Here is a 25,596-nt window from a genome sequence, read left to right on the forward strand (position 1 = left end):
CTATTGTATTTGCTATGAATACATCTTATAACCCTATCCAGAAACATACATGCATGCAAGCACTATTTTCATTGGAATAATAAAAAGGGATTTATGGTCGGGATATGAGTAACAGGTTTAAGTATCTGGTCATGTTAAGTCATTACAGACTGGATATGTATTTATTTGGTCTACGTAACAGCAAATGTGTAAGCTTTAAAATGTAAAGGGTTATGAACACTTTTCACTATAGCTTCAAGAAGAAACAACCAAGCAGTGAGGTTATGTATTTTTTTTATTATTAATAATTACAGCAAAAATAAATGCGGCATGATTTCAATTATTTGTTGCAGCATCTTAAAGCTGAAAATAGAAAAGCTGGAGAGAGCCATAGTGGAAGCTATAAAAGAACGCAAGTGACCAAGGTAAACATGTATCACACCATTCAAATAAAGTTTAACCCCTTAAGGACCAGGCTGTGTTTTACCTTTTGTACCACTGGGACCAAGGCTGTTTTAACACTTTTGCGGTGTTCGTGTTTAGATGTAATTTTATTAAGACACGGAGGCTTCAGCAGCAAAGAGATGAGGAAATATTCAACAAAAAAGACAAATAACAATAACCAATGAAAAGGTAGCATATCTAATAACGCCACGCCCCTTCCCATAATCTTCCTCTTTCTTTGCTGCTCCCTCAGACAGCTAAGTATCTCCATTTTGCTCTCCAAATTTGAATTATATTTGTTATATTTACTGATATTATTAATATCTATTAATATTTATATTAATATTAACTTGTATTAGTTTTGCATAATACGTAGCCCCGTTTCAGTGTTTATGTATTTTGCCTTTTGGTTTTTTCTTGCTCTCTGTCTTACCCTCTCAGCCTCTCTCTTTTTCTTCTTGTGCTTATCTTTTTCGCTGCCGCACTTCGCCGCTGCCGCTGGCGCTGTGCTTTTGGTCCACTCCAGCACTTGGCTATACAGGTAGTTCATCAGCTTTGAACTAGCATAATACGAAGCCTCTGTGTCTTAATAAAATTACCAGATTTTACTATTTTCATGACGTAAAGTCATGATTTTATTAATGACACGGAGGCGAGTATTATTCCCTCCCTCCCATCCCCTTGTTTTTCATGGTGATTTTGTTTTCACTATCCGGTAAGTTGTTTCTTGTATCCTGTGATGTTGTGTTTCACGATAGCTCAGGTGAGTTTCCTCTGTTTTATGCCTATTTTCGATTGCCTTCTGCGCAGTTGTGTGATTATTTTGTTCTTTTGGACCTTTTTCTTATTATGCATATGTCATTATTTGTACATCAATTGCTAATGGCATTGAGCCTATTTTACCATGTCTTTCTCCTCTTTTTCAGCTTAAACCATTTTTTGAGGATTTGGTCCTTGTTCTATACTTCTGGATGAGTTGTCCGAATTGCTGATTCTTCGGGATCTTTGGTTACAGCAAGAAAGAGGAAGATTATGGGAAGGGGCGTGGTGTTATTAGATATGCTACCTTCTCATTGGTTATTGTTGTTTTTTTTTTTTGTTGTTGAATATTTCCTCATCTCTTTGCTGCTGAAGGGAATAAAGAAAGAGAAAGCATAATACTCGCCTCCGTGTCATTAATAAAATCATGACTTTACGTCATGAAAATAGTAAAATCTGGAAATTTTCCCCTCACTCATTTAGTGAACCCACACAAATTACCGTATTTGCTCGATTATAAGACGACCCTGATTATAAGACGACCCCCCAAAATCAAAATATTAATTTAGGAAAAAAACTAAAAGCCTTAATATAAGACTACCCTATAGGAAAAGTTTTACTAGTAAATATTAAATTCATGTAAACTATTTTTTCATATTTAATACAAGCTATGATTGAGAAAAAAAAATATTTTTTTATTTGCCAACCTGCCCCCCCAGTTATGCACATCTGCCCCCAGGCTTGCCACTCTGCCCCCAGAAATGCCTTATACCCCCTTATTTGCCACTCTGTCCCATGATGTGCCTTTTAACCCTCTATATGCCACTCTGCCTCCAGAAATGTCTTATACCCTCCTATATGCCACTGTGCCCCATGATATGCCTTTTAACCCCTATATGCCCCACTGCCCCATGATATGCCTTATACCCCTATATGCTACTCTGGCATATAGGGGGTTAAAAGGCATATCATGGGGCTGAGTGGCATATAGGGGGTTAAAATGCATTTCTGGAGGTATATATAACTGCTAACAGAAATCACACTGCTATCAAGCCAAGGCAGCCAGTACATGCTGGAACCTGGGGATGATAGTAGTGGGATTACAGCCTCCCTATGCCATGCTACCACCACTACCACCCCCTTACACATCCATCATACACACACTCATTCACAAACATTTAAATACTCATTCATTCCATTAATCACACATACTTCACACATTAATCACAAAAACCCTCCTCCACCCCCTTACCTGAACTGCAGATCTCCTACTCGCAGACTTCTGCAGGGGCCCGGCTGTGCGAGCACCTTCTCTGGCCCCGCCCCCCAGAGGAAGGGGGGGGGGTAGAGTTATGTGAGGACTGTGCTAGCTTCCTGTTCTCCTGCTGCTAGAAGCAGAGACGCTGCTCCCGGTAAGCAGCACGGCCGCAGCAGAAAGAGGTCTGATTAGAAGACGACCTCGATTATAAGACGAGGGGTATTTTTCAGAGCATTTGCTCTGGAAAAAACCTCGTCTTATAATCGAGCAAATATGGTATATGTTGTTTTTTTCAGGACAAGAAGGGCTTTCTTCAGATACCATTGTTTTGATCATATTATCTAATTTCCCATAAAAAAATATGATAAAAAATTTAAAAAATCCCACATTTTCTGACATTTACCCAAAAAATCTTTTACTCATCCAAAAAAGCTAATGAAAAAACCTACTAAATGTATTTTACTATTTGTCCTGAGTTTAGAAATAACCAAAGTTTTTATGTTTTTTTGCTTTTTTCTGCACGTTATGGAGCATTAAGTACAAGTAGCGTTTTGCTATTTCAAAACCATTTTTTCCAAATCTGGTAATTCTTCCCCCCATGTGCCATTCCGGGTATCTTGTGTTGAGTTATTTTTAAAGGAACAGCAAATTTACACTAGACTTGTCAGTCAGGGAAGACTAAAAAGATAAGTTTGTGAGACAGTTACCAACTCTGACACTCATCTTGTTGAAGCAATAGCTAGCAGGGAAGCAGCCTTCAACGTGAGACAGTTTACTTCACAGGTGCAGGAGCTTAAAAGGAACATACAATTGCAAAAGGAGTGAGATAATACATAACAAAACTAAAGGAGGAGACATCATATACCTTGGGAGAAAACAGATCCAAGAAGAACTTACCAGCTTTTGTTGGAGCAATACCCTTAGGCAGAAACCTAAACTTTGAATGCTAGTTACACTTGTGACAATGTATACCAGGTAGGATAGGTGTGCCAAACACATTAAAAGCTTCTGGTTACGTACATGACCAATTTGCTAGCACGTATCAACATGCATAGAAGGTAATCAATGGAATTTTTTTTCAGATTGGTAATAAATATAGATCACTACGAGAAAAGATTGTCTAGAATGTGTAAAAGCCAGAGTAGTTCTGCCACCATCTCAACCAAATCTGAAAACCATCCTTGCTGTGACCAGTTTAGATCAAAATAATCTGTACTTTCTGAAGAACAGAGGGGGGGAGATGTATGCGATTCAGAACTTCCATGCAGAGGTTCGTCTGGGTGGAGAAGCCATTCATCTGGGTTGAGCCGTTTTCAACTGAGCTCTTGGCGCCATCTTAGTAATTAATATAATAAACTGCTGTGACATTGTCAGAGTGAATCCTCACAGGTTAACCTCTCATCTGATCAACCCGGTGAGTTTGTGCAAGAGATATTGCCCGGCCCTTCAGAATCTTGATGTGGATATTTCATTCTACCATAGACCATACTTTTTTAAGGTTGATATCCATAGTTACCACTTTCTATTGCACAGGTAGAAGGGAGTGGTGCTCTGTTTGGTATGGTATGGGAAGACGCTGGGATAAGTCTTGATAATTCCTGTTCCAGTGCCCCAGATGCTCCAACTGAGCCTGGCTGTATGATCTGGCAAATGGGATCATTTTCAGAGCCGAAGCTGTATACAAATGAAGCCACAGGAAGTCCTCTACTGGAGATACTGTAGTAGTTCTGCTTTGAAGACCATGGCTTGGAACACTAACCATCATGATGGAGCATACCCTTCTTTTAATTGATCAGTAAAGCAATTTGTTGGAGATCTCTCAGAGGTGTTTGGGTATTCTGCTGACATGACAAAAATCCTGATGTGGAGATAGGGCCTTTGTAAAAACATAAGGAACTGAAGCCAGCCCAAACGAAAGTGTCTGTAACTAGTAATAAAGGTAATAATGAATGACAGAAACCTGAGAAATTGCTGGTAATTCAGGTGGATGGGAAGGCGGGGTTATGTATATTTCAGATCCACAGATCACATAAAATTTCCTGGCAGCATGGAATAAATTATTGTCCACAAAGACCCAATTAGAAACATTAGTAGGCACAGACAAATTCAGGCGTTTTATGTCCAGAAACCATGGGTTTCTCTGGAAAACCAAAAAAAGTAATAAATAAAAACTGAAAAAGCTCCAAAGTTGGAACTGGTATAACAAATTCTACCCTCTGCACATCCCAAATGCAGGATCATAGTGCCTGGGTCCCTGTAAAGGGGAGTCCCAGAAGTGTGTGCTTAGATGTGGCATCCCCCAACTAAAGTTTTACCATAAGATTAAACAAGCCAAAAAAGGCATCAATTGGAAATTCAGCAAAGAAGAGCCGTCCTTTACACCTGAAAAGAGCTTGTGAATCTTCCTCAGTTTCTTGCCGATTTGGAATAGCTCCAGATCACGAGAACCCATGAGACCTTCACATATAACATCAAACTTCTAGTGTATCAAGTCAACCAAGAGCTCATTTGATATACTTTTTCTTTGGTTCTTTGCTCAGTAATGTGGCGTGATGAGTCTGGTAATTGCAGGACCCCACTATATAGGAGATTAGAGGGATATAGCGTATCTTGTCCATGATGAATGTTAGGGTCTCGTAAACAGGAAAGGCACAGACTTGTGGAGGGTGCTGACCGTCTTCAGAAAGCCAAGGGTGGAACTTATGAGCTTAAGTAACAGGTGTATGGACACCAGCGGGTAGATGTCAAAATTAGAACCTTCTGTGGCCTCAACTTCTCCAGATAATGTCTCATTTGCTTTCCACCTAAGTCAGAATGTGTTATTGTAAAATGTAAGTTATCTGCAGTACAGATAAATAAGGTTCCAGCAACAAGCAATGTGCCAGGGCAGTATCCCAAATGACTTTAAACAACATGGGTTTTAACAAAATGGCCATATATAATAAGTGGTCCTAAAGAAAATCCATAGGCAAAAACATAAGGTGACCATAAACTCAGGGCCGGCCCGACAATGGAGCCGAGTGGGGCAACCGCTCCAGGCAGCCCTTTTTTTTTTAAAGCGAAAGAGAGAGAGAGTGGCACTGAGTGGTTTTCACTTACCAAGCTGTCAGTAACCGCTCGGCGCCCCTCTCTCTCTCCTCTGCGGCGAGTCTCCCTGTTCGGGCTCGGTGCCGGCTTGTAATGCTGAGTGCCGGAAGATTGCCTCAGTAGAACTTTAGAAGGATGACTAGAAGCCAGAAGAGGTACCTTGAAGTGAGCACCAGAGCTGTATAAAACAGCCACTGCAATCAAATCAATGGCCAAAAGTAACAAAACAGGAAAATACCTTACTCCAGTGTCTGATAGGGCTAGTAATCTAATAATAAACTAATCTAAATTAGGTCAGTGGACAGGCCTGATAGAATTAGCCATCACATTCCCACTTCAGCATTTTAAGGGCAACCTCTAAAACTAAAATAAAAATTGCAATGTGGGCTTGAGGGAAGTCAAGAGACCAAGGAGGAGGCATGGGGTTGTGCAGAAGCCAGGGAGAGGAGCTGGAGGGAGTACAGAAGCTCAGGAGGCAGAAATACCGTATTGGCTCGGATATAGGCCGCAATTTTTTCCCCCACTTTAAGTCTTTAAAGTGGGGGTGCGGCCTATATTCGGGGTCTAGCGCCTGACACCCGGGACATGCAGTCCCGGGCGCCGGGCAGGCAGCGGGGTTAGGATACAGATCCCCCGCAGCGGTGCAGGGGACCTGCATCCTACTCCCCGATACGCTCAGACAGCCTCCCCTGCCAGCACTTCCCACGGGGGGGGTGCCGGCACGGGAGGTTGTCTAAGCGCATCGTGCGGTTGTCTAACCGCACGATGCGTTTTACCTCTGGCCCCCCGCCTGACTTACCGGAGCAGACTCCCGGGTGTCTTGCGGGGCCGGCGGGGGACATCTACGCAATACGCGTATACAACTTCCGGTGCCGGCACATCCGGCACCGGAAGTTGTATACGCGTATTGCGTAGATGTCCCCCGCCGGCCTCGCAAGACACCCGGGAGTCAGCTCCGGTAAGTCGGGGGGCAGAGGAGGACAGTGGCAGCATATCTCAGGGAGGGAGGAGGACAGTGGCAGCATATCTCGGGGGGGGGGACAGTGGCAGCATATCTCGGGGGGGGGATGGACAGTGGTAGCATATCTCGGGGAGGGAGGACAGTGACAGCATATCTCGAGGGGGGGCAGAGTGGCAGCATGTTTTTTTGGTGCTTTTTTAAAGAAAAAAACTTTTTCTTTAAAAAAGCACCAAACTTTTAGGGTGCGGCCTATATACGGGGGCGGCCTATATCCGAGCCAATATGGTACAATGTTTGTTATACTATGATCAGTACCGGTTATCGATTTCCCTGATATACCATCACCCTCCATTTCAGCTTTACATTCTGATCACTCATGTAGATTACAAAACCACTGTAATACACAGCTATAAACTAATACTGCCAATACAATGTGTATGGCCTCTGCAATCCATACCCCCACTTCCAATCACACATCAGACACATCAGAGAGCTGAAACCTCACCACTGATCCATCTTTCTCTTACATGGCCTTCCAACGCACTTACATTCACTGCGTCATTCTTAGCAATACATATCCGTACACTAAGAAATTACTTTTTGTATTATTAATGCCCGACATATCTGCGTGTTTATTTTAATGCAAAATCTATCACCCATAATAGGGCTGTTAAAAGAAACTTAATTTTTTTAATTATTATTATGGATTGTTCCTCTTTCCTTTAGTAAAACAGAAGATTGTTAACACTTCATCCCTTCGTAATTTATTTTTGTGTATGGTTGAATTACAAAATGTGCCAAAGGACATGCCAATAATTCCAACTTCATTCATTCTTCATTTACAAGGATTACAGGGGGTAAAACCTGTGATTCCTGGCTCAGAATAACTATTGATACCTATTGCAGCAGATGCTAATTTATTAATACTGTTGGAGGAAAAAAATAGGGAGATGAAGATGAGTACTGGTAGCATGCAGAGCCCAGAGCTACACGATTTTAGATTATGACAAAAGTTTTTTTTTATGTGTTCATAGCCCTTACTCAGTTAAAGGTTGAAAGAGGTAGCTGGAGTAGAGGGCATAACCACATTGTTATTAATAGTCTTCCAGTTATTTTAATCATTTCTATTTTGTTTCTAAGTTTGTTTCAGTTATATATCTGCATCACAAAAATGTTATTTCATATCCACTTGGAGTCCACAACACACAATGTTTAAAAAAGCAATGTATAGTTAATATCATTTAGTTGGCAATGCATTTCAGACTGTTCCTGATGCAGCCGACTTTTGCACTGTCCGCAGGATAGGTGTCCATGCAAATAAGCCTGGAAGAATGAGAAAATAAATTGCAAACAGGTTTCATCTGTCGTACTTCATTTGCTGGATGGCCATGTTCAGTTGTCATCCTACTATTTTAAATCCAAGGGTTAATTTACACGTTATCCATATGAACACTGGGTATAGGCAAACATATCCAGTGCAATGCACAAAATGGGCATCCGTTTGCCTTCTGGGATTCCCAAATTAGCATTAAATAGTTAATGTACCTAAACACAAGACAGGCTGTTTAAAGGATAAGCAGATCTGGCTCTTGGTGAATAACAGAACACATCATTCAATTGGCAGAAATAGCGCCATGCAGCAACTCGCCAAGGGCTTAGAACCCACCATGGCTACCTCCTGACTGGGAGACTTTTCCTGTTCTTCTTGGTGGCTGGTGGTAAGGGTAGTGGGTTCATTCATTCCATTTCAGTCTGATTTCTTGGGTAGACGGCCCATCTTTGTCTGGATGTTTCGCAAGAGGAAGAACAGCACAGTGACTGCTGCACAAGTGATCTCGGCTGACCAAAATGCAGTATCCCAACTGTAATATTTGGCAATTGTGCTGAATGGGAGTCCAGCGAGAAAACCTCCAACTGCAAGATACAACACAGCTTCTTTAACACAATCCATAAACCTGCACCCAATACATTTAATATGCAAGAGAAATAGCAACATTAGACATAGGACAGAAAAGAATAGCTTAGTGTATGCCTTTTTTGTACAGCAAGGACTCTATTAAGTAAATCCTCAGCAACTCTACATTATCACACTGACCTCATCTGCCATGCATTAGAAATACAACTACATAATCTAAACATATTTTCAGTCTCAGGGAGGTGCTATCTTTCCTAATCTTTCCTATGGGTCCAATGAATAAATGAAGACTAACATTGTCTACATATTAGTACAAGACCGTAAGCACAACACACAAAGGAATTTCTACGTTCTATCAAGTGACATCATGTCATCTCTATGATGACACGTAAATGTTAGTGAAAATATCTATAGTGAGAGTATAACCATAAATTTAAGTTAAATAAATTGTAAAAGATGTGCTGTAACATTCACAGCTTTTAGACTAAGAAAGTTGCCTTTGTAAAACTACCTTCAGCTTATAGGGTTTTTTGTCAGTGCTGTTGGTATCAAGCTAGTTAACATGTAAGTGACCAATTCTCCATATGATGGCTGTGATTTCATGTTGAGAAAACTAACACATTAATTTTCTATCTTGATGTTATCGTCACTCATGCTCCCCCTACCCTTACAAAGGGTTTCTCAATCAGGAAACTGGAAGATCGCCATCACCAGTGGTATGCACAGAGGTGGTTCCAACACATTACTTGCACTTTCAATCTGTGAACACCATCATATATTTATTGTACTAAACTACAAAATGTAATGTTTGGCAAAGATGATAAAACCCAGGACTTAAAGTACTATACATATACACAGGAATATTCACAGCCAGATGATTTTTACTATGTGCAGGGGAATATTGGGGACCGTGGAAATTATAAGGGAATAATATATAGCTGTTAAGAGTAGCGTAAATAGGGTAATGTTAAGAAATTAAATATCCACGGCACTTAAGTGTACATAAACGGGGAAGGATTACCTTTGACATCTACAATTTAATCTTTAGAAGAACAATGAAACATGCTCTTTATGGACACTATCTGATGTTAAGTGTACATTCCAATGTAGCCGTTTTTCATAGAATCACCCAGGACGAAGTCCAACGCTTAGCAGACAAAAACACTTTATAACAAACAAGTTAGAACATTTCAAAATTATGCAGTGGCAGCAGGCTCTTGTTCCTGTCTCCTTGTACCAGTTCAAAATAGTTTAATATCAGTCCAGGTCACAGGTAGAGAGGAACGTATCAGGGGTCATGTTATGTCACTTGACCCCGCTGTGAAACAGGAAGCTTCTGGAGGGTTAAGCGGCCGCGGGAGGGGATACGTCTGTCTATCTGTATATTAGTATGTATGTATAAGCGTGTCTGTGGGCATGGATGTGTAACTGCGTGTGTGTGTCTGTGGGCATGGATGTGTAATTGCATGTGTGTGTGTCTGTGGGCATGGATGTGTAATTGTGTGTGTGTGTCTGTGGGCATGGATGTGTAATTGCATGTGTGTGTGTCTGTGGGCATGGATGTGTAATTGTGTGTGTGTGTCTGTGGGCATGGATGTGTAATTGTGTGTGTGTCTGTGGGCATGGATGTGTAATTGCATGTGTGTGTGTCTGTGGGCATGGATGTGTAATTGCGTGCGTGTGTGTGTCTGTGGGCATGGATGTGTAATTGTGTGTGTGTGTGTGTGTCTGTGGGCATGGATGTGTAATTGTGTGTGTGTGCCTGTGGGCATGGATGTGTAATTGTGTGTGTGTGCATGGATGTGTAATTGCATGTGTGTGTGTCTGTGGGCATTGATGTGTAATTGTGTGTGTGTGTCTGTGGGCATGGATGTGTAATTGTGTGTGGGCATGGATGTGTAATTGTGTGTGTGCGTGCCTGTGGGCATGGATGTGTACTTGTGTGTGTATTTTCGCACCAGGGCCCTATGGTTTCTAGTGACGCCCTTGTACCAATGGAATCTCTCCATCATTGGTGTCACACGTGTTTAGACATTTTATGTTCAGATGTTTGTGTTCCACTTTGTACTAACTTGTTAATGATTACATTGTCGGATTCAAACTTTCTATTGGCAAACTGTTATCTTCCCTCAGGCTTCTCTTTAAATCTAAACCACTTTCTTCAGCTACAGTAAACAATTCCTAGATAAGCTACAACAAATAAACTAGTATTGTTTACTGCTACGCCTCAGAACTACAGAGATAACAATCAAAAACTTGTTAAGGGCCAATTAAAAGCCTTTTATGTCCCCAGCAACCCAAGATTTCCATGGAAAAAATCTATTGTCTGTGCACATTAACAATGTTAATTTATTTGCACGATACCCATCTAAATCCCATGTCATAATGTTAGAAGTTACGCAGTAGTCAATAAATCAGCTTAAAAACTCTGATAACCAAAAGGTCTATAGAGAAGTTCCCGCTACTCAAATACAGTTTTTTATTCCTTTTGCAGGAAAAGGTAGAATAAGATATGAATGGTACGGGGGAATAAAGAAATTGAAATACCAACATGTAAAGAAATCATATATTCCAAAGGAGTCTTCAAAGCTCTGACTACTTACCGTTGGCAGAAAGAGCCACAATGGCATGAGATGTTCCACAGAAGTTTGAGGGGGCACTCTCATTGGCAATAACCCCAAACAGAGCAATTGGTCCATATGATGAAAATCCAAAGATTGCTCCTAGGATTAGGATCCAAATCTAGGGTGATAGAGCAGTCATAAGTAAAATGTCAACATTCTAGTTTGTTATTGGTCTACAGCAGGTGCTTTAGCACCATCAAGCAGTAAAAAAAATACTACATGCAAAATAAATGTGTTTTGAAAAAGGAAAAGCAAAGTCAGACAGAAACCTCTTGTTCAGTGAAACCAGACATCTCAGAGAGAGGCTGAATTGCGAGAGACCAGATACCATCCACCTGAGAGGAGACAAGCAGAAAGCAAAGAGTGGAAACTTTGCAGAGAGCAGAAAATATAAAATAGTGAGAGTAGGAATATAGTATTATACAAGTACTGGACCACAGTACAATCTGCCTTCTTCATACACAGCATGCCTATCTAGCAGCAAATTGAGTTTCTTCCTTAGTCAACTATAGGGTGGTGTTGCTTGTGTGTGCAGAAGCTGTGTTAAGGATAGGCTTTAGGGTTTTTCAGGGTGTGTGTGTTGGGGGACTGCCACCACCTTCGACCTGCTGCGCTAGACCAGAATACACTGCAGCCTGTGTGCAAAGTAGGACACTAAATAGTTCGTCAATATGCTATAGGTACATAAAAGCTATTTGATTGTTTTATTGCATAGTTTGGCTTCTTTAAAAATGTATGTTGTCAACAAAATATTGTGACAAATCAAGTATAAACCAATTCTTAAATAACAAAGAAGCATTTTTATCAGAATCTAGATAAAACAGTTTTGGTTTTCCCCACCTTTGACTCATCCCTTTTTAACCTCGTCATAGATTGTAAGCTTCCATGAGAAGGGCCCTTTTCTCCTTCTCCATCAATGTGTCTTAACATGTGTTTAATGTTTAAATTAGTGTTACCTTGGGTGATCCCGGTGTAACTGTAACCCGGAACAGAAACAAGGACACAACCATTCCAGCCATCATGGAGAGGAGTAGTCCGTGGCGAGGGTTACCATAGTTCTTCAAACCTACCTGAGAGGAAAACAAAATGTGACATGGGTAGCAGGGAAGCAGGGAAGCAGAAAGATTGCGGAACAAGAATACGTGTGATACGCAACAGGGGAAGAAAAAAATATAGCAAAGTAAGTTTCTTATTAATAGATATACAAAACATTGTGAATATTTACAGAGAGAAGAAACCACAAATAAAAAAAAAAACAAGGGATCGTGGGTGTCCATGGAATTTTTCTGGGAGGAGGCAAAATATTAGCCTTGTCCAAGGGGTTATAGGAAGAATGACAGAGAATGGTTGTGGATGTCAAACAGATAAAGCTAAAATGCCCCACACATACCAATAGTTAGGTATCAGTAGAAGTTTGTGGAGCACTGACAAGGCTAACATTTTGTCATGTTTATAATAGATAACCCTTAAAGCATCTGCCTTGCGCAGTTTATAGGAAACAAAGCGCTTATTTCTGTTTGTCAATCAATGAAAGCCAATGCACAGGAGGACCTAGCAAAGGCCATGAGCCCCCCACCTTGTGAACAGACATGCAAGAGATGCCTTCTTACCTTTGCGACAGCGCGATCAGAGAGCAGGCCTGCAGCAATACTGCCTACCAGACCACCAACCTCTAGCGCACTCATGTAGGAGCTGCCTGTAAGAGAAGCGAGGAGAAGCACATACATTTTAAACACTTGACAAATTTTGCATTAGCAAGGTCCCAAATGATGTACTTCACAATCCAGAACTAAAAGTCCAATGCCTAAGGCACATCAGGCGTTTGATTATTTTGTAGGCTTAATACAGCCATGAGCATGTATATGTTGTAAAGGGCTTAAAACCATTTCTGGCCTGAATTGCGTGGAACAAATTCTGTCTAACACAAAAGTGTACGTTTGTACATTCCTGAGTAGGAAAACAAAGCATTTTGTGTTGCCAGTCGCACATCATGAAATGTAAAGGCAAAGAACTACTCTGGGGAGTACGGGACCATATGCAGTACACTTACTGCGGATGGTATAAGTATGTGTGGTGCACTCAGTATGGGTCGTACTGTTATGCACGTGTGAGTACATGTAGAACGATATAAGGGAAAATGTTATATACTGCTATTACACAACCTGATCACCCCGCCAATGCAATCATATCTTAAATGTCCAAAATTATCTTTGTTTTCTTTTAAGACTTAATAGTAAGTCCTAAGATTGAAGGGTTTAATTAGAGTGACAAACAATTATTTACACTGCCGTTCAAATGTTTGTGATCACTTAGCTGGTTTCATGGAAAACAAGGACATTTCTTTCTGTGTAACATAATTGCAAAAGGGTTTTCTAATGTTTAAAAAGCCTTTCAAACCTGAACTTGGATTAGCTAACACAACGTGCAATTGGAAAACAGGAGAGATGGTTGCTGATAAGGTGCCTCTGTACGTCTATGAAGATTGTCAGATATTTCAGGCTGGAAAGCATGTGTATTATGTTTTAGCATATTACACTCACACAAAATGGAGTCCGAGCCATCTTGGGTTTTTTAACTCATATAAAATGTTTTTTTCCTTTTTTTTCCTCTCCATATTGAGAACAAATGTGAATGTCACAGGTTGGTACATTGGTTGGTCTCATAGATACACTATGTGGTCAAGGATGCACCTTTCCTTAAAAATTGTTCCTTAGACCAGAGCATCTGTTAACAGTAAATAATGGAACTACATTTGTGGAAATATGCTATGAAGTTCCTAATTATATAAGTAAAATCCATAATTCTGATTGAAAGATTTCAATCAATAGGTGAAAATTATTGTGACAGACAAACGTTTAGACAAAAGGAGGGGTTCACATATAAAAAAAATATATTTTGTCATAATTTTTGATTACCTAATACTCATCGTATCTTCTCCTAGCCAATTTGGAATTTTATGGCAATTGCCCAATCTAAGAAAGATATTTTTTCTTTCCCCTTAATTTATCAACAAGGAGCAGTTGGACAACATTGGTAAATATTATGTTGTTTTATTATTCTAAATAGAATAAAGCTTTTTGTTTGTGGTTGCGGAGTGGATTGGAAGTTAACTGGCTTGACATTATCACATCCCGCTTTTCTAAGAGGGTATTATTTCGATAAATACAGGATGTTCATGCAATGTGCTGCAGCACCTGCTGCGTTATTGTATTTAGATCATTAAGCCAATAACAATGTCTGTTCTGTATTTCTGATCTATTTGATGTTATTTTAATGCACAGAATATGCTTTTTTTCCCTATTGTTCTAAATAAAAGGACATTTCTAACTGACCCTAAACATTTGAACGGTAGTGTCCATGATTGCATACAATGATCATGATGCACAAATGGGTCACTTTAATCTCTGGTCATTTAAGGCAGGCTGCCGTTTCTCAGTTGCCACATGCAAAACGTGCCCAGAGGAGGTTATAGTGTGTGGGTGACCCCCTATCCTCACCAATCAACGCAGACTGTCCCTTGTCCTGGATCAAGAAGAGTTGTCCCCAATCTGTGCAGCACGTCTTCACTCCAAACACCACGAGGTATCCAAGACACAGCAACCAAAGGTATGGCGAAAAGAGGAACTCTTTCAGGGTTGTCTCATCTAAAGACTGGGTACCTGCGAGGTAATATAATCAAGTTAATTACACAACTGGTATTTTAATAATATTGTCATAATCAGCTATTAAAAGGTGTTCTACATCTGTGAGATGTTAACTGTTAAGTACGTTAGGACACCCCACGGTGAATGGTGGAGCCTACAATTGCTTTTGTGATCAATATATGGTGCAGAAATTACTATGCTTACTTACCTAACGTTTGTCCTATAAAATAGACAAAGCAATGCACATATTTAATGAAATAATACATTCCTGTTGAGAATGAGACCTATAATAATCCAGAAAACCACAATACTCTTATTAACAGAAACATATTCCTTTCTGAATATAAAGATGTCAGACATGTTAATTAAATAGGTTTTTGCAACGGCAACACTCACCTTTTTTCCCTTTCTTGGGTGCCTGCTCGATGTTCCTCAAACCCACATCTGCTGGCTCGTTCTTGATCAATATAAGGCATAGAAAAGAGATTCCCACACAGATGTACCCGGACAGGGATAAGGTGCTTCGCCAGCTGTAACTGGCAGCTATCAGTGTGGCAATAATTGGACCAAGACTACCTGCCAAGTTCATGCTGGTAGAAAGCACGGCCCACCATGTCCCAAACTGGGAGGGTTCAAACCACTGTAAGACACAAAGGAACAGGATAATTACCATAGAGGACCCTTTGATGTTTTTGACCTAGAACATACTACAGAAATTATCACTCCACAGACAAGTGACATTTTTCTGTTATATCTCAATCTTACCTTTTGATAATGATTTAGATATGAATATATATGTGCATAGCACTGCCCCTCTTACCTTACGAAGAACTTTGCCACATGGAGGCCAACCCAGTCCCTGTGCTAGGCCATTAAAGAACCAAAGAATGGCAAAGACCGATACACTGGAGCTCCAAGAGAAGGCCACATTCACAAGACCCACCAGGCACAAGCCGATAGAGAAAAGCCAACGAGCACTTAGCTGATCAGACAAGACCCCACTTATAAATTTACTGATGGCGTAAGCTGCAGACTGGCTGCTCGTGATCAGACCTGTGGATACAAGTTTACAGAGTTAGCTTTTAGACATGCACGGTACTGTACATCACCCCATGGTGTGTGTAGCCCCGGTGTCCTTCTGGGGCCTGGAGGCACTTTAAGGTTTTGCCTCAAACTAAAAATGATTATATGAAACCAAGCCTTTTCCTTCTCATATTTAGTAGTTTCTTAAACACCGTGCAAAAAAGCAGGCAGGACTGCCAATGTTCAAATTAAATGGGCAATCCCAGTCATATAGCCCATTAGTATAACAATACCTCAACCTGCACTATATAGTATTGAATAGAGTTACATGAGCCAAGGGCCACTGCATATAAAGCCAATGAAATTAACACATAAAACAGTCAATCAGGACAATACGACAACAAGGCTGTACACTACTCTAGATTGCTCTGTGGCTATACGCAAACTGCTACTAAACACAAATGAGGTAAACAAAAAGTTTGGAAGCCCCTGAAAAGGTCATTAAGAGGGCTCTTGGCCCTCCTGTTAATTGTCATTAAATATCAATTGTTACTGTTTCAGAGATCAAAATTGGTCCCAAATCTATTATTTGAAGAAATGAGTGAACAGATTACAAACGCCAAGACATCTCTTGATCATTTTTTTCCTTCACAAAATACAAGTCAACCAATCCTGTTTCTTTTTTCCCTTTACTTGAGCGTCTAATACTTTACTCCCAACTCATTAGAAGTCAGTAATTAGATTGCTTAACACAAAAAACATCTACATAAACACTGGACATTGCTATAAAAAATAACATTTAAAAAAATAAGTCACTTACCCAGGTCATCCTTGTCAAGTTGTATCTCCTGCATCACAGATGGCATGACAAAGGAGAAGGTCTTACGGTTAAAGTAATACAGGGTATAACCCACAAACATGGCCGAGAAGATGACTGTCCGGTAGTATCCATAGTTCTGGCCTTGTGCTGCCATACTTCCCAATAAAATCAGAGGACTCTAGAATTCTACTGAATGGAGCTGGGGAAGCACTGAAATATTCCAAATCGAGAACAGCTTAAAAAGTAAGCCTCCTCTATATATAGATCTGAACCCCTCACATATCCTAAAAGAATTCCGAGTGAGAGTTGAAGGAGAAGTGTCTCTGGTGGCTTAAAGAGAGAGACTGACGGGAGGGGACAGCACAGGAACCAAAGCAGGATTCTGCTGAGTTGAGTGTTTCTCCTGTTTACTTGCTGTAAGGCGAAGTAGTTATATGAGTAGAATCATTAACCAGGAGATGTTACACGTGATAGTCACCCTGCAGGGACAGAAACAAACAAATAGGAGAGAAGAATTACTGTTACATTAAAGCTAAAAAAAAAAAACAATTGATCAGAGCCAGTTAGGCCTCATTGAATAATAGTAAGGGACACTGGAAATCATACAAGAAAACATAGTAATAACATTAAAAATTAGGTAAGAGGTCTCTGGCATAGAAACATTGCAGCTTGGAAAAAAATAGTGCTGCCATATTAGAAAAATATTAAATCAATATGTTTATGACCACACGTGTATTCATATATACACAAAGAGGGAAAAACATAGGGACCTCTCCATCTGGGGATAAAATCGAAGTCTTTTCAATTTATTGGCCTTCATCCTCAAGATTGTAAGCTTGCGAGCCGGGCTCTCTCCACCTAATGTATCGGTTTGTCTTAGTCTGTCAATTCTCGTCTTGTCATACCCCGTGAATATATGTATTGTATTAAGCGCTGCGTAGATTGTTGGCGCTATATAAATAAAAGATAATATTATTATTATTATGAATAAAACGTTTCGCTATCCTATGTGAATGCACGAAAGATCCAAGGAGTGTTAGAACCACTCCATCAGCTTGAGATGGAAGAGATCCGCATTAGTATATGATGATTTGCAGAACAGAGAACGAGAAGAAAAGCTTGTGCATTCTAAAATCTGACCTCTTATACCATAGTATTAGTTTGACAGGTCAAACCAGATAAGCAGCCCCAGCTTCTAACCCCTTACAGTTGCTGTTGGTGACACAAATGTTTGACCCCTTAACAACAAACGCAAATTTCAGGTGAATTATTTGAGAGTGGAACATCACGTTTCAGTATTACAATGGTGGGCACAAACATAACATATGCAGTGATGTGTTATGCGTGGCATCTAGGTACACAGTCTGCATATATACAAAGCTCTCACTCTAGCACTTTAATACATATGATGGCTGAGGAAGACCACTATTTTTATAGTGTCCCCCTTCGCAAAGCATTTTCTGTGCAGAGGTGTTTGGCCGAAGAATTCTCTTGCATATTATATACGGTCAGTCCCAGCATTGGCTCAGCGTCGGCTCTGGGCTTAGGTCTAATGCTAGCCCTGTGCCCATGCATGGAAAGTGCCTTTAGGCCATTGACTGGTTGCTTCAAGCAGCCGATAAATGACATACCTGTGGCTGCCTGCCTATGTAAGTGTGAGGGGCTATCGGGCACAAAACCACTGGGTATTTGCCCAGCGTGTCCAATGGCCAGTCCAGGCCTGCATTGATTCAGCTCTCTTACCTGATAGGAAGGATCACATGGATTCAGTCAGCTTTCCTCATTTCCCTGACAAACATTTTTCTTGTTGCAGTGGAAGAGAACTGTGCATGTAACAACCTCCGACTATATATAATACACTCTGAGCTTTGTGGCTCCTGGGGGATGGCAGACTGCCCTGCTCAAATCGCAAAGGGCAAGTGTGAGCGGTACGTCTGGTAATTAACACACACAGCCATATGGTACGGTAACTGTGACAGGGTCAGTGGTCACAGGGCCAGGCTAACAGGCTATTTTTGTGGAACTTTTAGCCGGGTCATGGAGCACTTTTGCGTCCAGTTTCTGATACTACGACCCGGTAAGATTTTATAAGGTGTGTTGTAATGTTTTGATGTTGTAATGACATTATAGCAGTTCCTTTAAGATGTCCAGTCCGGGCCTGAGGCGAGGAGACTATGGGACACACACCCAATATATCATTGCGTACCCTGATCAAAATGTAGAGATGTGGTTTTATTAAATTTTCTGAGTTTTATTTTTTATGTTTTTGTCTGACAAAAAAGGTGTGGGGGGTAGCTCACAATCTCTTCCCGCACCTGTAATACATGCGGTGGAAACCCGACAGGAGCCTGGAAAGCACATTTTGTTCAACCTGTTTACAGCAGCAGCGTGTATGTTTAATCTGTGTAAAGGTCCCAGGAACTGTTGACGTTTGGCAGAGAAATAACACATTCAATGGTGTGTCAAAGAGCATGTAAACACGCGTCGTAGAGTATGTACTTTTAAGTTTCAAGGCATTAAACCTATCTGAAATTTAAAGACAAAGAAATGTCGTTGTTTACTGTTGCTGGGAAGCACATAATGCTGATAGCTATCATTTCAACACTAATAGTAAGTAGTAATTAAATGAGCAGTCCTGATCTTTTTTCTTTAACTGATCAGTGAAGCATATGTAAGGTCACTTATATTTAAAAAAAGTTGCATTCAAGGTCATATTTAGTAATAAAATAAATGAGTGTTTAATTAATTAACATAGATCCCCCTCTCTTGCCTTATTAACTAATCTTATCACAGTCTCATAAATCAACACAGCAAGGCTTTCCCTCCAGTTGGCTTATCATTTCAATAGAGGAATATCTGGAAAACACTAAGCAAGCACTGATCAAGGACAGGATACAGAAGAAGAAGAAGAAGAAGAGGCAAGAGGAAGAACGAAAAAGGGGAGGAGGAAAAGTAGCTGTAGTGACAGTGACAGAGGAAAGGTAGGAAAACATTCAGTAAGAGTGAGGCTAGGTTTCCACTTGGGTTTTCGTCCTGCGTTTTTTTCTTGCCACTTCATTTTCCTGCGTTTTGGCGTTTTTTCGGGCGTTTTAGCCTTTCTGTGGAAATTGCTTTTTTTGACCTTAGACAGTTTTTCCCGCCTTTACACGTTAGAAGTTTCACCCAGCTAAAAGGGATTAGGATAAATGGCAAGTATCTGCCCCCTCCTGATGTCATTTCCTTGGTAGAGTTCTACTTAAACGCCCCGGCGGACCCTTTTGTCTCTTTTCTGTGGTTTGTAAGGCCTGCTTTATTCCGAATGTCTGCTCCTCTAGAAAGATTGGCCCCAAATGATGGTGCAAATTGTTTGCTGTTGCTTTTGGCACGCAGGATCCAGTTGGGTGTGTTTGTTTGTAATGGCATGTTTGTTCCAAATGGTGTAAAATTCAATATGAACTTTGTTTTGTGTGAAACTGTTTGTTTCCAGCCTATTTCTCGTAGGACACACAGATACTGGGTCCATCCTCTGCATTGTAACTGTGGGAAAAAACGCCATAAAAAACGCCAAGGCAATAAACCCACATGGCTTTTTCATGGCGTTTTTTCTCTCCCATAGACTTCTATTGGAGAAAAACGCCAAGATTTCCTTGCAAAAAACGCCAGAGTGTCAACATGCTGCGATTCTGAAAAACTGCCACAGAGCCCAAAAAAGCAGAAAAACGCCAAAGAGGACTAAAAACAACACCAGACAGAAAAACACCAAGTGGATATGGCATTCTGCGATTTCCTATTGAAGAACAGCTAACATCTGGCTGCTGCGTTTTTTCACAAAAAAAACCAAGTGGAAACCTAGCCTGAGAATGGATTAGTAAATGTGTGAGAGCGATGGGTGTTATGTAAGTGTGTGGGGTGGATAACATGGCTTAAGGAGGCTGTAATCACACTACTATCATGCCCAGGTTCCAGCATGTACTGGCTGCCTGGGCATGATAGGAGTGTGATTGTCATTAGCAATCATATATATATTAATATTTTTATTGGATTTTTTTTCCAATCTTGGTGTGTTAACCACACTTTTATTAAAAGTAAGTAACACCAAAATTGGACAAAAAAAATTCAATAACAAATATATATATATATATAATTGCTAACAGCAATCACACTCCTATCATGCCAAGGCAACCAGTACATGCTGGTATCTGGGTATGCCTGGGCATGATAGGAGTGTGATTGCTATTAACAATGTGTATATGTATGTATATATATATATATATATATATATATATATTTTATTTTTTTTGTTATTGAATTTTGGTGTGTTACTTCCTTTTAATAAAAGCGCAGGGTTTTTTGTTCTTGTTTTTAAAAGGTGGGGGGTCAATTTCGGTTTTGGTTTCGGCCAAGTGAATGCTGAATTTTCGGTCCAGAATTTTCATTTCAATGCATCCCTATATACTTAGCCAGACACTGAAGTGGTAGGTCTACACCACATCAATGTTTGGCTTAGTATATAGTGATAGGGGTTATGCTGCATTATTGCCAATGTCTGACTCAATTTATAGTGATAGGGATTACACTGTACCACCGTCAACGTTTGCCTCAGTATATAGTGATAACACTAATGCTGTACCCCTGTCAACGTGTGTGCCAGTATATAACAATAGAAGCTACGCAGTTTTAGTGTGTGTGTGTGTGGGGTGCCACATACAGGATCTGCCCCAGGTGTCAAATACTCTAAGTATGCCCCTGGGTCATCTTTAATCGATTATTGGTGGGTTAGGTGCAACACACTTGGTATAGCGACCACAGCTGAACGGGTTATGCTACTGCATAACTCAAGGATGGCAACCTTCAGACACAAGTTCTGCTCAGCCCACTCCATATGAAGTTGCCCAGCCCTTAAAATGCCATTATACCCCTAGTGCACGGTTACGCGTTATTACATGCTCCCAGGTGCACGGTTACGAGTTTGCTTAAAACATTAAACGCGGTACTGGTATGTATAACATACAGACACCCCCCACACACACACACGATCAATAATACATAGTGATAGGAGCCAGAGGTACTAAATGAATTTATATATATATATATTATGTATATATATTTATATGGTACATCCGGCTCTTACCACTCCCCGAAGCCACTACTCATAGGATCCGTAACTGCAGCTTCAGGCGATTTCCTTACCTGTCTTCCCCGCTGTCTCCAAGGTAACTGATCCCGCCTCTCTCTCCGATTGGATGAATATGGCTTTAATCGATTGACCGAGTCCCATCCCCTTGCCGGGGCAGAGAATGGGCATTGGGCGCCTGGGCGGTTATATATGGCGTTTCCACAGAGCGGACTGTCAGCAGGCCGTGCTGGTTTCCTGACAGATGGACCCAGTGAGAGGGCGAATGAGGCAGAAATATAAATAGATGCGTTCAGCGCACGGAGCTGTAAAGTGGGAATAGAGCTCCTCCCTTCGGTAACCATAACCCGGGGCTGCATTACGTTCTGTGACAGCTGCGACTCGGGGTGTTTATGCTAATCGCAAAGCGGAATGTCGCTGACACGACACTGCTTCACGGGAGGCGTATAACGAGCTACTAACAGCGCTGTACCGTAAATGCTGCACAGGAGGCATGTAACAGCGCTGTACCGTAAATGCTGCACAGGAGGCATGTAACAGCGCTGTGCCGTAAATGCTGCACGGGAGGTGCTGTAAAATGCCCTGAGCGGGGCTGTCGGAGGGGGTTGCAGATATGTGTGTTCACCTCGTAGGGTTATTAAAGTTAGGAGTAAGGGATCTGGATGTGTTCAGGTGAGAGGCGGGCTGTCATAAAAGGACAAGAAATATAAGAACAAGGTCAGCGGCTTCAATGTCATTTAAGGAGGTTTTATGTTACTGAGGGTAGTAGATGGCAGACAGGACCCTCGGCGTGGGGGGTATTAATGTAATCAGCAGGGGCGGCTGAATGCGTTGTGATAAATTATATGCGTTTGTGCATAAAAGCCGTCAGTGAAATAGCCCGGTTGTCTGCCCTTTGTGGGTTATTTATTGTTCATTTGTTTGTGATTGTTACAAATATACTAAAAATAATAGAAAACAATACTTTGAAACAGCAATTTATGCCAATAACATTTGCCCAATAATTGTCACAAAGTATTTACAAACCCGACACGTAATGTATTTTGGTCGACTCAGCTACTTTAGACACGCTTTCTTCATATATTATTCATACTAAATGTTGCACTATACATATAAAAGTCGCACCTAAAGAAAGCCCTGTCCTTGAAAATTAATTTGTGTGGGTTCAGTAAAAAAAAAAAAAAAGGGGAATCATTGCTAAACAAACATATCTTAAAAACACGTAAAGAAGGGGTTAATCCACACGTTTTCATGGCAGCATGGAACATCATGAAGGTTTTAAAGGGGTTAAAGTACGTATGATGCCTAGCATGACCCTTTAAACACAGAAACATCTTTAGAATGGCTTAAACATCATATCGCATGAAGGAACAGTCTAGTTCCCCAAATTGGATTTTTATTTTAAAATGCGTGCTGGGCTCGTTTTTACTCCACAAATTCTTACTGAAGTTATTCTGAGGCATTGCTGCGATGGTATCCTCTACTGAGAGCAGGAAGCATTAGTATGTATACTACCGACTAACATACATGTTCAGATAGCATACATGTTATTGGCTGATGCTACCCCTATGTATGTATACTACCTACTAACATACATGTTCAGATAGCATACATGTTATTAGCTGATGCTACCCCTATGTATGTATACTACCTACTAACATACATGTTCAGATAGCATACATGTTACTGGCTGATGCTACTCCCATGTATGTATACTACCTACTAACATACATGTTCAGATAGCATACATGTTACTGGCTGATGCTACTCCCATGTATGTATACTACCTACTAACATACATGTTCACATAGCATACAGACTATTGGGTGATGCTACTCCAATGTATGTATACTACCTACTAACATACATGTTCACATAGCATACATGTTACTGGCTGATGCTACTCCCATGTATGTATACTACCTACTAACATACATGTTCAGATAGCATACATGTTACTGGCTGATGCTACTCCCATGTATGTATACTACCTACTAACATACATGTTCACATAGCATACAGACTATTGGGTGATGCTACTCCAATGTATGTATACTACCTACTAACATACATGTTCACATAGCATACGTGTTATTGGCTGATGCTGGGAACCTTTAGTGGAAAGCAAGGGAAACATTGAATTACCCTGCCGACCAGCACCTCAGCTCAGTGTAACGCTATGCACCCCTCGCAACATACGATATCCAATAGCATTTTTTTCCTTCTTTTGAAGGGTTGAACTTCAACCTAAATTACTGTTTCCATAGGAAAACCAATATAAAAATAAGTTCAATGCCTGTTATGAAAGCTACGGAAAGGTTTTGGAAACAATATTGCACATGGGTGCCACTTACCCTAGGTTCACCCTTGGAGTAACGTTCCAAATGGCAAGGAACACAAATGACTCCCAAATGGGAAGCGGTGCTATCAGGTTAACTATTATAGCATGTATAGGTTGTTTATAAAGCATAATTAAGCTGACCCGCCACTTCAAGGCACACTCTCAATAGGGTGAGAATTTACTCTCACCTCCAACACAGGGGTTAATTGGGAGGAGGTTTAATTGCCCCTCCCAACACATTAATAAGGTTTTGGTAGCCGTATAAACTGCTTTGTGTGCCCACTATGTTGAGAGCTTAATTAGGCTTCGGCCAATTCATATAACCAAAACCTCTCATTTATATTATGTTTATGTATTTGTTGCCAACTTTATTAAGGTGAGAAGCAGAGGGTTTTTGTCTTTTTATTTCCATAAAAAGGCCACCAAAATCCTCAGCACCAGGCCCATGATGCTCTTAATTCGGCCCTCAATATAAAAATAATATAATTATCTGGGTTTCGGCTAAAGCGTTGCCTGTGTGTTACTTAAATACGTCTTCTTTTGGAGAGTGTTTGGGTACAGAAGTGTTGGCAGGTTGCACGGCTCCACCTGGTGCAGCGAGACGGGACACAGAAGATGGAAGTCTGTTCCTGGCCAGAAGACTATGAAGAAGCACTACCATAAAAGATTCCACAACGCAATGTAAGAAAATCACTAACATATCAAACGATCCCCGGAAAAAGTCCAGTATAACCCACTTCTCGAAGACCGGGAATCATTAAGGAATATAATGCATGAGGTTTTTTTAAAAGCATCTAATAGAAGTGCCCTCCCTCCCTGTTTGTATTTCACACTAATAAAGCTGCCTTGATTTACCAAAATCCACACTTCCCTTATCATTGCATTCTCGATTGTGTGCAACAGTATTATGAATCTTACATAAAAAGGGTATACAATATCCTCCCATACATAGCGGAGACCCCCTTCCCAGAAGGCTGGTACTAGTAACAGAAAATTGCTATTTTAATTCCATTTTAGCCCTATTTTAACTGTTGGATGGAAGCAGCTACCCACTTACGCTTTGGTCGCGCATAACTTGGACACAACACGTAACATAAGTTTTCATGTTTGCATTAGCCACAGCTAGAAAGAAGGGGGTAAAGATTTCTGTATGGACCACGAGTGCCTTAAACTTTGTACAATAGAAATTGTCCCACCTGTAAAAAAATTCCAAGATTATCTTATTTTCAGGTGACTCAAGTAAACTATATACTGATGTAATTGGACAAACTACATAAGGCAATATGCTCGCCCTACCGATTGCTATGGAAACGTTTTCCCTCTGGCACACGTGTATAAATTGTAGTATATAGATTTAAATAAAAAAAAAATAAGGCAAGCACCTATGTTCAGAAATATAAAGACTTTTATTTACTTCTTCCCGGACCGAATGGTATAACTGCACAGAGAAGGAACGTCCAAGAACTACACAGCTCAGAAGCAGAACCCTGAACCTCCCAACGAGGTCAGAAGGCGAAACGGGGTACAAAATTCACATTCCATTCTTTGGAATCCCTTTAAAAAGATCACTTAGTACAGTTTATCTAATCCCTTGACTGTCAACAGGGCTAGCCACATGTGGCTATCAG

General features: G+C 40.6%; 1 protein-coding gene across 4 annotated transcripts; it reads right to left on the reverse strand.

The window, feature by feature from the left end:
- Positions 1-8,235: 8,235 nt before the first annotated feature.
- LOC149298026 (glucose-6-phosphate exchanger SLC37A4-like) lies at positions 8,236-16,668 on the reverse strand. 4 transcript variants are annotated; one of them, XM_089487984.1, is made up of 9 exons: positions 16,515-16,668; positions 15,492-15,724; positions 15,068-15,311; positions 14,525-14,686; positions 12,638-12,723; positions 11,984-12,097; positions 11,297-11,362; positions 11,007-11,145; positions 8,236-8,402 (listed from the first exon to the last, which is right to left on the reverse strand). In XM_089487984.1, exons 1-9 carry the CDS (start codon positions 16,666-16,668, stop codon positions 8,236-8,238), a joined length of 1,365 nt encoding a protein of 454 aa, XP_089344110.1. The 4 variants fall into 4 exon arrangements, with proteins under 4 accessions (XP_089344110.1, XP_089344111.1, XP_089344112.1 ...); XM_089487985.1 differs by having other exon boundaries at positions 14,525-14,671; positions 15,056-15,311; XM_089487986.1 differs by lacking the exon at positions 11,297-11,362.
- Between the last annotated feature and the right edge of the window lie 8,928 nt (positions 16,669-25,596).

This window comes from Sceloporus occidentalis, unplaced genomic scaffold, assembly GCF_023333645.1.
Source record: "Sceloporus occidentalis isolate IW3139 unplaced genomic scaffold, rSceOcc1.0.p SCAF_35, whole genome shotgun sequence".
Lineage (NCBI taxonomy): Eukaryota > Metazoa > Chordata > Lepidosauria > Squamata > Phrynosomatidae > Sceloporus > Sceloporus occidentalis.

Excerpts from the sequence above, each read along its gene's own strand:
- LOC149298026 (XM_089487984.1), bottom strand. The coding sequence starts at position 16,668 with ATGGCAGCACAAGGCCAGAACTATGGATACTACCGGACAGTCATCTTC. Across the intron at positions 12,724-14,524 it reads GGGACAGTCTGCGTTGATTG|GCAGCTCCTACATGAGTGCG; the intron begins GTGAGGATAGGG and ends CTTCTCTTACAG. Across the intron at positions 12,098-12,637 it reads CTGATCGCGCTGTCGCAAAG|GTAGGTTTGAAGAACTATGG; the intron begins GTAAGAAGGCAT and ends TTTTCCTCTCAG.